Raw genomic sequence first — 12,274 nt, 5'->3', positions numbered from 1 at the left:
AAAGCTTGCAGCTCTGTCCCATTGTCTAATAATTGCCTTCAGAAGTTCCTTGGTTGGCATTGACTTATTTAGATCGATTGTGTCAATTCCTGGCTGAGTCTTATCCAGAATTTTCAAAGCTGTTGTGGTGCTGAGACAAAGTCAGTTGTCAAAAGACAATTTTGCATTATGACCAGATCATATGTGGTGTTTGTAAATACTGTTGAATGTCAACATTATGTTTACTGCCTTGTTAATATGTGATGAATTGTAACCTATAGGGGATAAGGACTATACCAATGAAAACAGAGGGAAAAGCAAAAAAAAAAAAAAAATCAAATGCAAGAAGTTGGACAGAGAACAGTGGGAAGTGGATGGTTAAAACATGGTCTTTGTACCCAAAACAGAAATTGTAAGCAAAGACTTGTAAAGAAAGGATGAAATGATGACATTTAAGAATAATAGAAGTGCTGGATAAGCCTTTCTTTGATCAGCTGTGTTCCCCTTAAAGCTGAATGGGGGGATTGCAACCCTCCATTGTTTTGGGTTCACAGAGAAGAGCTGTGTTGTGTTATCACTGTTCTGGAAGCAGATTTCAGATACAGACAGAAATGGCATGGTGGGTACTGAGGCTTTTTTTGCCAGAGCTAGATTGTTCCCCAGGGGCTGCCAAATGATGTTGATTTCTTGTTGGTTTGTGAAGCTTTGTTTTAATACAAGAGGAATCAACTGAGCTTACTGAAGATTGCCTTATTTTATGATGATAAATGATGATTGGCTTTTCATTTTAAGGTACTATTGGTTGTACTTGACGTGCTGGTAATGCCTGTTTAGCTTTTTTGGAAAGTTGGACACTGGGTTATTTCATAAGGAATAAAAATTGAGCAAGCCTGGCTGCTTATATAGGTTTTAGGAAGAAATTAAGCATTTGTGGTTAGATTTATTTTTCTTTGGTTGTGTAGTTCTGTTTCAGTCAAACTGCAGTGCAAGAAAATGACATAAGTGTTACATATGCATAATTTATCTAATGGGATTATTTTTATTAAACTACAGTTGCTACTGTAAATTAACTTTTAGAAACAATGAACTTTGGGGAAAACCAAGGAATGTGCCTCATGCTTTATAATGGAACATTTGTGCTTGACTCCATGCAGTTATAAATGACTTTACTGTTCAGCACAGTGTTTAAGAAAATGCAGCTCAGAGATTTGGTTGTTGAAAAGATGATTTATTGCAGGGCATAAAGATTTAAAAACAATTCTTTCACTTATCCTGGCCTTTAGGATCAACAAACTTTTCATTTTGGCTCTAGTTCTTTGGTCAAGAATAAATCTACTCATGCAAGTTTGTGGAAGCCTAAAGGCATGTATTTATTTCTGTCCAAAAAACATTGACTTGACTTGATCTTCCAATATATATATGCTATGTAAATAAATACTTGGATAAATAAAGTCTCCTGTTGGAAGTAGGAGTGCTGTGCCTAATGATGGAGGGGACACTCCTGTTTGACTCCATGTGCTTGGACAATGTGGGAGTTTGAGAGCTTGAATTGTCCTCCCATGAGTTGTTGTCCTGCCCATGTTCTAAGATGATGGCTGTCCACCTGAATGTAGCCCTGGGAAATCCCTTCTCAAAGAATTTTCATTGTTATAAAACTTGAGCTAAAGAAATTTAAACCAAGCTATTCAGAAAATTATTTTAGGTTAAGCTGAGAACAAACTTTCATTGTAAACCTGACTGATTTGAGTTGAATAATACTGAGCTTGAGATGGGATTAATGAGTTGAAATGGTGTAAATAAATCCATTTCAAAGCATTGATTGAACTGTTCTATGCAAACAATTTTAAAGTGTCATTCTGTAATTTCCTCACTTCTGGTCTCCAGCTTTTAATGTATTCTGGGAACTAGGATTCTTTTCTTTCTCTGAAATAAAGAGGAAGAAGTATTTCCTGTATTTAAAGTTATTTGGGTAATAAAACTATGAATTTGTTGATTCAAACCCCAAAGATATATGCTTAATATGGGTACAGTTTTGTTTTGGAACCATTTCCTCTTGTATATTTTTCTTTAGTTTTTTTAAACAAGGAAAGCATTGAGACAAAACTTCTTTGGACTTCTATAGGTTTTTGGAATTTGTGATCATGTCTGTCACACTCAGGGTCTGATGCCCACACAATGAACAGGGCATAATGTCTCAGAAGTCTATAATTCCTTTAACTATATAAGCAGATCTAGATATTTTATCACTTAAATGTTCTTTTACTGATAGATTTGCTTGTATTTATTTTTCTCTTTCTCCAGCTTTTGGAAATGCCAAAACTGTGCGGAATGACAACTCCTCTAGATTTGTAAGTATTTTCTACAGTCCTTTTTGAGGAGTATGCTGTGCTGTTGGCTATTTGTTTTGCCATGTATCAACTATGTATCTACCAAGGCATCCATAAAGAGAGAAGGAATCATTTGGGGAGCTTTCTTGTAGCTGTCTGAGGACTGTTTGAAGAAGGTAAACACCTTCAACAGCATTCAGTATTTAATTTTTCACACGGGAGCATGTTCTCCTTCCCCAGTGTGTTAGTAGGGCACCATTAGTGATGCCTCTTCAAAGATGTTTCACCTCCTTGCCAGAAATCTTGTTGGTTTCTGATATGGGCATAGAGTTCAATTGAATATCAAAGCAGAGGCTAAAAAAGAAAAACAAAATTAGGATGTGGCAGCCTGTGACCGGATGAAAACATAATTACCGTGCAGCTGGATTCTTTAATTTTCTGGCACTGGTGGCTTTAGTCAGAGACCATGTGTCCAGCAACTGGTCTGCTTAGCAAGTAGATCTTTCCATGTGATCTTTTTTCCAATATGTGTAATTTTTTTTTTTAGTTAAAATTACTACTTTAGGTTCCCATTTGCTTTCTATAACATTTCAAAATGTGTTTGCAACTTCAGTTTTAATATGAACATTTGTAATGTTATTTTTTTGCTTAAGTTCTTTATAATCAACTGGTTGAATTCAACCTTTTTTGGGCATGAAACTGAATGAGAAATTATCAGAATTGATAGTTGAAAAACCAGAAAGGTTGATGCTAGAGTTGAGAGGTTCAGAAATATGAGTACTTATAGTTTCTCCTGCTAAAATCAGAAAGCTGAATACAACTCTGTCACTTGCTCACTTGTGCTCAGAAAAGTAATATTGTGAGATGTGTGAAGTTGACAAGAGAAGGAAAATTGATACACTGGGAGAATGGTGTGTTGTGAGTTAAAGCAAATGGTTAGAAGTGCTGGACATTTTGAAATTGGAGAGCAGCTTTTTTTCCACTTGGGAGATTTCCTCCCCTTCCCTTCCAATTCTCAAGAGCTGATGATGTTCCACATATCCATGAAGGCTCCTTCTGCAGCTCATTGCCTCTGATTGTGAGCAGAGCAAGGGGTCTTCATCACAAGGCCAAGGCCAAAATCTGGGGCACCTGTAGAGATTTTTAATTTTTTTTTTTAAATAGAAAGACTAGGAAGACTGCAATTACCAGACATGACACTGCAGAAATGATGAGCAGACAGCCCAGAAGTCTTTCCAGGACAAAGTCGAACTAACAACTATTTTGCCTTTCAAGTCCTTGCTTATAAACACTGAGCTAAAAATACTTTTGGAAACACCCAGCTGTCCCAGTCCTTGGGAAATTAAAATTTAATTATCTGATTTAATATTTTTATCTCTGAAATTCGAATCAGCTCAGAATTACCTTGAACAACACAGTAGAAAAAGGAAAATAGAGTTTGAGTAGAGTCAAGCCAATCCTGATGAAATACCCAGTAAGTTAGTAAGTTTCTTCAAGTGAGTCAGTGTAAAGTGCTTGGTTTTTTATGTTCTCTAATAAAAAGTAAAATAGAAAAATAAACAAATCTCTTCTTGAATGCAGTGGATGAGGAAATATAAACACAAGGTTTTTCAATATATTGTTTTTGTCCTAGAATCTTAGGTTTGAGTTGGAAGGGATCTTGAAGACCATCTCATTCCAACCCCCTGCCGTGGGCAGGGACACCTTCCACGGTGTCCAACCTGGCCCTGAACCTGTCCTGCTTCTCTGGGCAGCCCATTTCAGTGCCTCACCCTCCTCACAGTGAGCAGTGTCCTCTGTTAAGTGTGTGCCAGAGGGTGGAATATGGCTGAATTACTACCAGCAGCTTTTATCTTCCTAAACTCCCTTGCCAACGTGAGCAGCACTGCTGTCGCCTCTTCTGCGCAGTCTGTCCGTTTTGTCACTGTTAAATGTAGCTGTTACTACATTAAGCACTTGTCAAATAAATTAAAACAATCCAAAGACCGTCGCGATCGTCTGCCATGTGGAAAAGTCAAGCAGAAGTCAAGGCAACGCGCAGCGCCAGCGCGACTGGGATTGCAATCGCTGGTGTGCTGACAGCCCGTTAATTGTTGCCTCTGGTCTCCCGAGTTCCAAGGGAAGGAGTTCAGCGGGAAAAATCCATCACTTTTACAAGGCAGGCACACGCTGGGGACGGATGTCCCGCGATGGCGAGCGGCGCTGCTGCCAGCCGCTGCTTGGGGCCAGACTCGGCGGCTCTGCTTCAGCTGCCTTGCTTCACGCTCCCAGGGAGAAAAGAAGAAAAGTTCTCCCTGCAAGATAATTTCTTCCTGCATCCTTCAATAAATAAGTGTGGCCCTCCCTAAATGGCTGCAGGGATTGTTTGGTGTTCTTGGCACTCTGGTGGAAGCTTGTATAATGTGGGTTTTCTTCACACAACCTTAGAAACCTCGCAAGTTACTGGGTTGCTTCATAGACCTGATTAAAGCTATTTTCATAAAAATCCCTGGCTGTGATAATGTCTTAGAAGACATGAATGATTTTCTGTTTTGCAAAAATCCGACAGGAGATTGTTAGATCACTCTTCCAACTAACTTAATGTCTTGAGCAGTTTTTCTTAAACAGAAATTATAATCTTAAAATCTGTTGCTTTCACAGGGAAAATACATGGATATTGAGTTTGATTTCAAGGGTGACCCTCTTGGGGGAGTTATAAGCAACTGTGAGTATTACTTTTGGTATCAGCATATTCACAGATTAAAATGTTTTCTGTAGAGAGGAAGATGGTTAAATTATTGAAAAGATCACCTAACAGAATCTCTCTCCATTATGTGATAAATTCTGCTTTTTGATTTTATTGCTGTTTTGGTGCTCAATGATGTACCTTAGAGGAAGTGAAAACAGACTTGAAGAGTGAATTTACTGTGTTGTTTCTGAATTTATTGAATTTACTCTGTTGTTTCAAAGGTACTGAGTGATGCATGTGAGTCTGTATATTGTCTCTGAAGCTGGTGGCAGATGCATATGGGTATCGGAGGCTCTTTTTAGTTCTTGAATCCCTGGAATCAGATGTGTTACTAGGTTTGGTGGGCCATTTATGTCAGATGCTGTCTTGTAATTTGCAAGGGTCATACAGAGTGTGCTGGAGATCACCGTGAGATGAGTATATTTGCTTGGAACCAAAGCTGTCTGTACACATTTATACACCTCAAAGTGTAGGAAAAGGTTTTTAATGAGAGAGGATGTACAGCTGTTGAGTTTAGGGAGGCAAAGGTAGCCTTGGAGCTTGTTTTATGACACCTGTAGCAATTCAGAAACCGGCTCTCTGTTGGGAAGAAAAAGGCTGGGAACTGAATGGCAGCCCAGAATGCTTTGACTTGCTTTTCTTTTGAGGGTTTAAGTGCAGCTTTTAAAATAAATTCCTCCTCAGTGCTATATAAAGCCATATTTGTTTGGTTTTCTTATTTTTAAAAGGGGAGGAAGAGGGCAGTGAGTGACTATACTAGGTGTCACTGACCCAGCCTTGACCTTTCATTCCACTCAGCCAAATTCATTGCTGCTTCTAAAGATGTGACTTTTGACACCACTGGCATTTTACTGGTTGTGAAATAATGAGACTCACCCAAGGTGAACTGTACTCTCCATATATAACATAAACCTTTTAAAAACACTATGAGGAATTTTGCACATAAATGTAGGTTTTGGCTTTTTTCACAGGGCAGACATTTTTTCTCAACCAGATCACCTTTTGGAACTGTGCCTGAAGAGCCTAATTTTTGTGACAGAGTAGATCTTGAAACTCAAATTAGTCGCAATATAAGTGTTTATGGCTATCTATTAGCTTTGACATTTGGCAGTTAACAAAATTAGAGGCCAAACATAATATATTCATAATAATTAAATGTGAACAAGAAGGTGTAAAAGGCTGTTATTTGTTTCTTTTATTTCACATTCAAAATATATACATAAAAAATGAGCCCTGCATTGTAAGAGTGGACATTTAAGTCTGTCTTTGAAAGTGCTGCACTGAGTCATGTAATTAAAATATTGTGTCATATCAAAAGGCAATCCAAATAGTTGCTCTGTAGTTTATCTGCCCCATAAATCTCTGCATGGTGTAATTATAACATTACATGTAATTGTAATGATGTGATGACATATGTATCAAAGGGCAGACATATTTTTGGATCCATCCAAAATATGCCTGTTTTAGGCATTCTTTCTGTCTTGTAATGTGTAATAAGTATCTAATAGCAAGGAGATTAATTTTGATTTAAGAATAAAGACCTGATGTGTAAGCCCTGCTGTGGAAATGATGTTACTTATTGAACTCTGAAATGCCTCATCCTTGGCAGGGTATGTCACAGGCAAATACTGAGTGCCTGTAGTAGCATGTTAATATATCTCATCTTTGACTAAGTGTTTGCAAAATTTGGTACTCCATCCACCTCCCTTTAAAAGAGATTTAAAATTATCTGCATTTTCAAAGCAAGATGGTTGCACTGCCTTAGATCTTGGCACACATCTGTAGCGTTGCGTTGCAACACAAACATTTCTTTTTCTATGAAGCATCATCATTCTGAAGATATTGGAGGCCTAAATTCTTTTACACCCCTCAGAATTTGCTCTGGTTTAAGTCAAAATCAGGATTTGTCTTCATGAGTAATCAAACATGAAGTTGAGTAGTGCTGAAGTTTCCTATCCTTAAAAGAGAAAGTATGATTATGAAAATATTTATAAATATTCTTTGATATTTATTAAATATTCTGTTGGTTTGGTATTAATATGATGTGAGGGTGACATCATAATGCTTTAGTTAACCTTTGAGTTGTTTCTGACCTGCTTAATTTCTAAACTATCAGTTAAGGTCGTGGGTTTTTTGTGGCACAGCCTGAAGATGTGTTTCATAGTGTGAGTGGCAGGGAGCAGACACGGTGAACATCTAGGTTATTTTGGTGGCAAGGATGGTAACCAAGATAAGCTACTAATTCTGTCAGACTGGTGTGGATAAGCAGAGACCCATTAGGCTGAAAGGTCTCTCTTGGAATGGCTGTTTGCTCTGCTCTGGAATGCTGGAAGCTCTGTGGAAGGCTGGTCACTCTGCCTGGGTGACCCTTCAAGGAGTGGCTGATGCTGCTGTGACCTGCCCTTGGGCCATTCTCCTGCTGCCCTTCAATCAGCTCCTGCTTCTTAATTAGAGGGGTTAGCCTGGGAGTGAACCTTGCACAGGATGGAGTTAGAGGGTGAAATTATCATGCCACTGCACACTAGTCTGCCTGACCAGTTTGCAGCCAGTGGGGATGCCCAGCTGACAGATCAGAAACATTTCATGTGCTGTAAACACAAGGGTAAATCTTCTGAGTAAAATCAGAATGGAAATAATTGAATGGAAGGGGTTTGTGGCATCTATAAATTCAGGACTGGTATGTACCCAAAGTGAAGATAATGTTGTGTTTGAACAGTGTAAAATCTGTGCAGCCTCATTTCATGTATGGCAGCTCAGATCTTCCAACCGTGCTGGTTTCCAAGGAAATTGATATACTGTTACATCATTGTGAACAGTCATGAAAAGAAATTGGGAATGGAAAATTTGAAATTAATGTGATTTATGCAAACTTTAAGTATTTACTTCAGTCAGGAATTGTTTCCACCTTAGACTACAAGGCAGCAAGTGTTACATTTGTTTGATCCACTACCAGTGGGTGAGTAGGAAGGGGAGGAAGGCTGACTGAGGTGTGCTGTAAGCCTGAATTATTAGTCCTTTTTGTTAGCTTTCTGTGAAGATCCCAGCTTGTTTTCCTAATGGGTGGGAGATGCTGGAGCCTATGGAAGGTGCTCTGTCCTGGTGCCAGCTGCCAGTCAGCCCATCCATTCACAGGTGACTTGTTTCATGTGCAGGGGTTAGGAAATCCAGACTGCTCCTGTGGGCAGTGCTAAACAGAAAACCCTTGCTGTGTTGCCACCTGGGACTGTAGGCATCCCATCACTGCTCAGTAGCAAACATCAGTCGTTGCTGAAAGGTGTGTTGCTGCTTTAAATGGCACCTACAAAGAGGTAAATGCCATTTACATCTCTCTGAGGTGTATCTGCTGTTTCTGCCCTCCTGCAGGGCATTTACAATTGCTGCTGTTGCTTGCAGTCTTGTTCAGCACTTATGCACTCAGAGGGTTTTTTTTCCAGAGCACTTATGAGAAAAGGCAGTGTTGGAGTGTTGCTTTCAGCTGGGTGTTATATTGTGGAAGTAAATTACAGAAAAGATCAATATTGTTCTTAGTTTTTCATTTATTATGGCTGCTTTGTTAGTGAGGATGAGAGGAGAATGGTAGCTTCTTTTCCACCTGTAATTACACAATAAGACATATCTTATATAAAAATAGGTATGTTTGGTTTTGAAGTAATAGGTGCTAATTGCAATAGCTTTTTTCAGCTCTGAAATATGACTCTGTCCACAGATGCTGCATCTGTTTTGTACTTAAGGCAGTGTCTGTGTGCACACTTGGTTCATTAGTTTTGTGACTGGTTTTGTGTAAATTTGATGGCTGAAGGGGTTTTGCACAGTACAGCTCAAAATGTTTCACTTTCACAATAGTTTAGACCTTTTGGAAAGCATGGATCTTACAATATCTTTCCCATAGTTTTTGTAAGTCTTAAATTTTCATGTTTTACCTAGAATTTCCTGCTGAAAAATACCTGGCTTTTAGCATTCCCTGATCTTTACTAATCTGCCTGAGCCCTTCAGTGATATAATGATTAACTAAGAGACAACATTGGTACAGGTTGGGAAGTAAAGGATATGCAATGCCTGATCTGGAAAAGCCATTTTTAACCAGCAAAATGTCTTTAGAGGCCCAATAACAAGAGATTAAGAAAGGGCCCTGTTTTGCCATCTTTTCCAACAACAGCATGAAAGAAATCACTGATGTTTTTCTAAGGCAACTATTTTTTTTTTTTTTAAAGCTAGCGAAGTGATAACTTTGCAACTTATTGTTTTTTAACAACTTGTTTGTTAATTTTAAAAGTCAGAAGTAATTAGCCACTTACTGAGCAATCTAGAGCCTGAGCTGTGATTGCTGTTGGAAAGCTCCTTTGCTTAGGAAAATATTCCACAATCAGACACTATGGGAAGAGATACCCATTCTTGTTGATGTTCTTTTTGTTTTTGTTTTAAATCTTCACATCTCCCTTGGTGTTCCTCTTAGCATGTTTGCCACCATTTAGGCAATGGTTTTGTCTAAACTAGGTAGAGATTGAGGATACAAGCTACAAGCTATATTAAACATTTTGATTAGCTCATTTTTAAACAGCATTCATCACTTGAGCAATGAGGTTTTAACACTTAAAATGATGCAGTCATTGTCAATGTACATGCTGCCCATTTAGTAGTTTTTGACTGACACAATTATGGATCAGTTTATCCAAGAGAACATTACTGTGAACTTGGTGGGAATAATAGGGAAAAATTAATGAGAAACTTTTTAATCAGTGACTTTTTCTGAAGACAGCTAGATAATCAAGGTAGGAAATGAGAAAATGTAATGAGGCTGTAGAAATAAGCTGCTGTGACTAGAACACATTCTGTAACTTCAGTTGAGCAGCTAAAAGGCTCCTTGGTCATGGCCAGCTGAAGAGACTATGACTAAAGTAAACTTCTTCTGGATGATTTAGAATGTACCAAGATAGTGGCATTTTTTGGTTTTACTGTTTAGTTGCTCCTTTCTGGAATGTTGATTTGATTTCTAGTATATTTAGAGAAATACAAATACCCTAAATTTTTCTGCATCACTTGAGTTCATGGGTCAAGTAACTGAAAAAAAAATTGTATAAAGTTGTGCTTTAGAGTTTTCAGAAGTATTCAGAATATTTTTTCTTTCTTTCTTTTATGTTAAGTAAAATTGTTTAGCAGGGTGCTTACATAGATCTCTTACATTTAAACAGTGATATCTAGGGAAAAAAAAAAGTCTTCTGAACGAATTTTGAGTCACCTGAATTGATGGGTATTCAGACAGAATAGGCAAATTAATTTTCCAATTTTAATTTAATTTTTTTTGCTTTGGTGCATGCAACAAGTTAAATGTTCTGTTGAAGCAGATGCACTGTAAGATAATGCAGAAATAACACTTAACCCATAAACACACCATATGTAGTTCTGTATGTGCTCTCCTGATAATTCTGTATAGTCCCTACACATAATTCACACAGAGCATGTAACAAAATGTAATGTAGAGAGAGTTTGGGGGTTTTTGCTTCTGTGGATTTTCACATAGATGAGCACCATCTGTCCACACATTCCACTGTCAACACCATCACCCAGGGGCCACGTGCAGCAGTCTGAGGTGCAGCTTTGTCTTTTCTCTTTGGTGTGTTTGATCCACAGAACTGGCAATTGGGTGGGAGTTAACACAAAAGTTACTGGCAGTGCTGTGGTTGCATCAAGAAAAATGTATGTGGTTGCTTTATTAAAATGCTAATTAGGGCAAACAGAGGGAAGTTTTCTGAAGAAGTGGGCAGATGGTCTGGATCTGTCCTACAAGATTTCAGTCTGCATGTGAAAAGAAAGAAAAGGAAAAAAAAACCCAATGAACACAGATTTGAACAAGAATTGACAACAGCTGCTTTGTTAAGGAAAATACCTGATTTTCTGACAGTGACTGCTTTTTTCCTCAATTATGAAGGCTGACAGAATATGGAATGTTAGGACTTTTGAAAACTGAATTTGAATTGGTTAACCTTGTTGCTTCTAAAAATATATAAATAAGATAAAGTGGTGAAAAAACCAATTATCCTCCTGAACATAACTAATTTTAAATACATTCAGGAACCTGTTTTTTAAATCTGCTGAAGGCATGCATGTAATTAGAAGGCTTACATACAATATTTTACCAGGATGTGTAGCTTGGCTTTTATGACAGCATTTGAGTAAATTTATGGGTAGAATATTTTTAAACCCAAATAAGCCAAACCACATTGCTTCAATATCCCTTGAGAATACAGCCATTTCCTGAAGTGTGTGTAGCCACAGTGGGAGCTGAAGTTGTTTATTTTTTTGAGATTAAATTTGGCTGCGATCTGTTCCAACACTTGCCTGGAGAACCTTCACAGCCAGCACAGCTCTGAATTGCCTGCTGCTCACCTTGCCTTTCCCAGCCCAAGTATTAACTCTTGGATGGGGGATCAGCCTCTCTCAAGCCAGTAAATACTTGAAGTTTGTCCTACTATTAGGCAATCAGAAGATTAATAGATACTGTCTGAATTTTGTCATCGTTGTCACTGGCTAATTATGGGAGCAGAAAGTCATTTTTGAACCTGACTCGCTGTAGTTTAGGTGGAGGACGGACTCTGAAGACTTGTGTAATTTTGTGGGTTGAAGTTGCTTTAGACCCTTCAGGAGGGTCTCTATTGCCTATTCCATGAGAAGGGAGGCAATTAGGTAATTACAGTGAGCAGCACAGGCACCATGCACTGCCTGTAGCCCCCAGAAAGAGAAATCCATCTATTGCACTACTCTGTTCGTGGAGGGAGCCCTGGGACAGATCCAACGCCCCAGGCTGAGCCCTGCTGTGCCAGGAGCTCTCCAGTTTCTCCTCCATGGTGGAACTGGGGTCAGGGGGTTGCAGCACAAAGGTTGCTGGCCTGAGTGCCCATCTGAATTCCCAGATTACTGAAACTCAACAGGCTCAGTTTCAGCAGGAATGGGAATCTGGGAAAAGGTGTGGTAGAACACACCTCTGATATTCCAGCCAGGGGAAGGGCTTAACAACCCCATGTAATGACTTGGTGTTTTCTGTGTCCTACCTTTGTGAAATCTCTTCTCACTGTGGATGTTCTGAACACTGACAGTTCCCTTTAGGGGTTTTCTTCTTGCACGGGCTTAGAGAGAAATCAGCCCTCAGTCACAGATGTGGGGCTGTGTCATGGTAGGTGCAGGGGGAACTCCTTTGCTGTGTGCTTGGAATGAGGCATTGCATGTCCCTGTCTCCATGTCACTG

At 38.9% G+C, this 12,274-nt stretch overlaps 1 protein-coding gene across 10 annotated transcripts in view; it reads left to right on the top strand.

Moving 5' to 3' along the window:
* The window catches only part of MYO1B (myosin IB), a 107,162-nt gene that overhangs the window by 52,664 nt on the left and 42,224 nt on the right, over window positions 1–12,274 (top strand). For all 10 annotated transcript variants that reach the window (XM_077785145.2, XM_021531372.3, XM_021531370.3 and 7 more), the window contains 2 exons: window positions 2,281–2,327; window positions 4,947–5,010. In XM_077785145.2, coding sequence (XP_077641271.1) covers window positions 2,281–2,327; window positions 4,947–5,010 — 111 coding nt within the window. The remainder of the gene's footprint in view (window positions 1–2,280; window positions 2,328–4,946; window positions 5,011–12,274) is intronic.

The sequence above is a fragment of the Lonchura striata genome, chromosome 7 (genome assembly GCF_050655825.1).
Source record: "Lonchura striata isolate lonStrDom1 chromosome 7, ASM5065582v1, whole genome shotgun sequence".
In the NCBI taxonomy this organism is placed as follows: Eukaryota; Metazoa; Chordata; class Aves; order Passeriformes; family Estrildidae; genus Lonchura; species Lonchura striata.
This window is presented reverse-complemented; position numbering and strand designations above follow the sequence as displayed.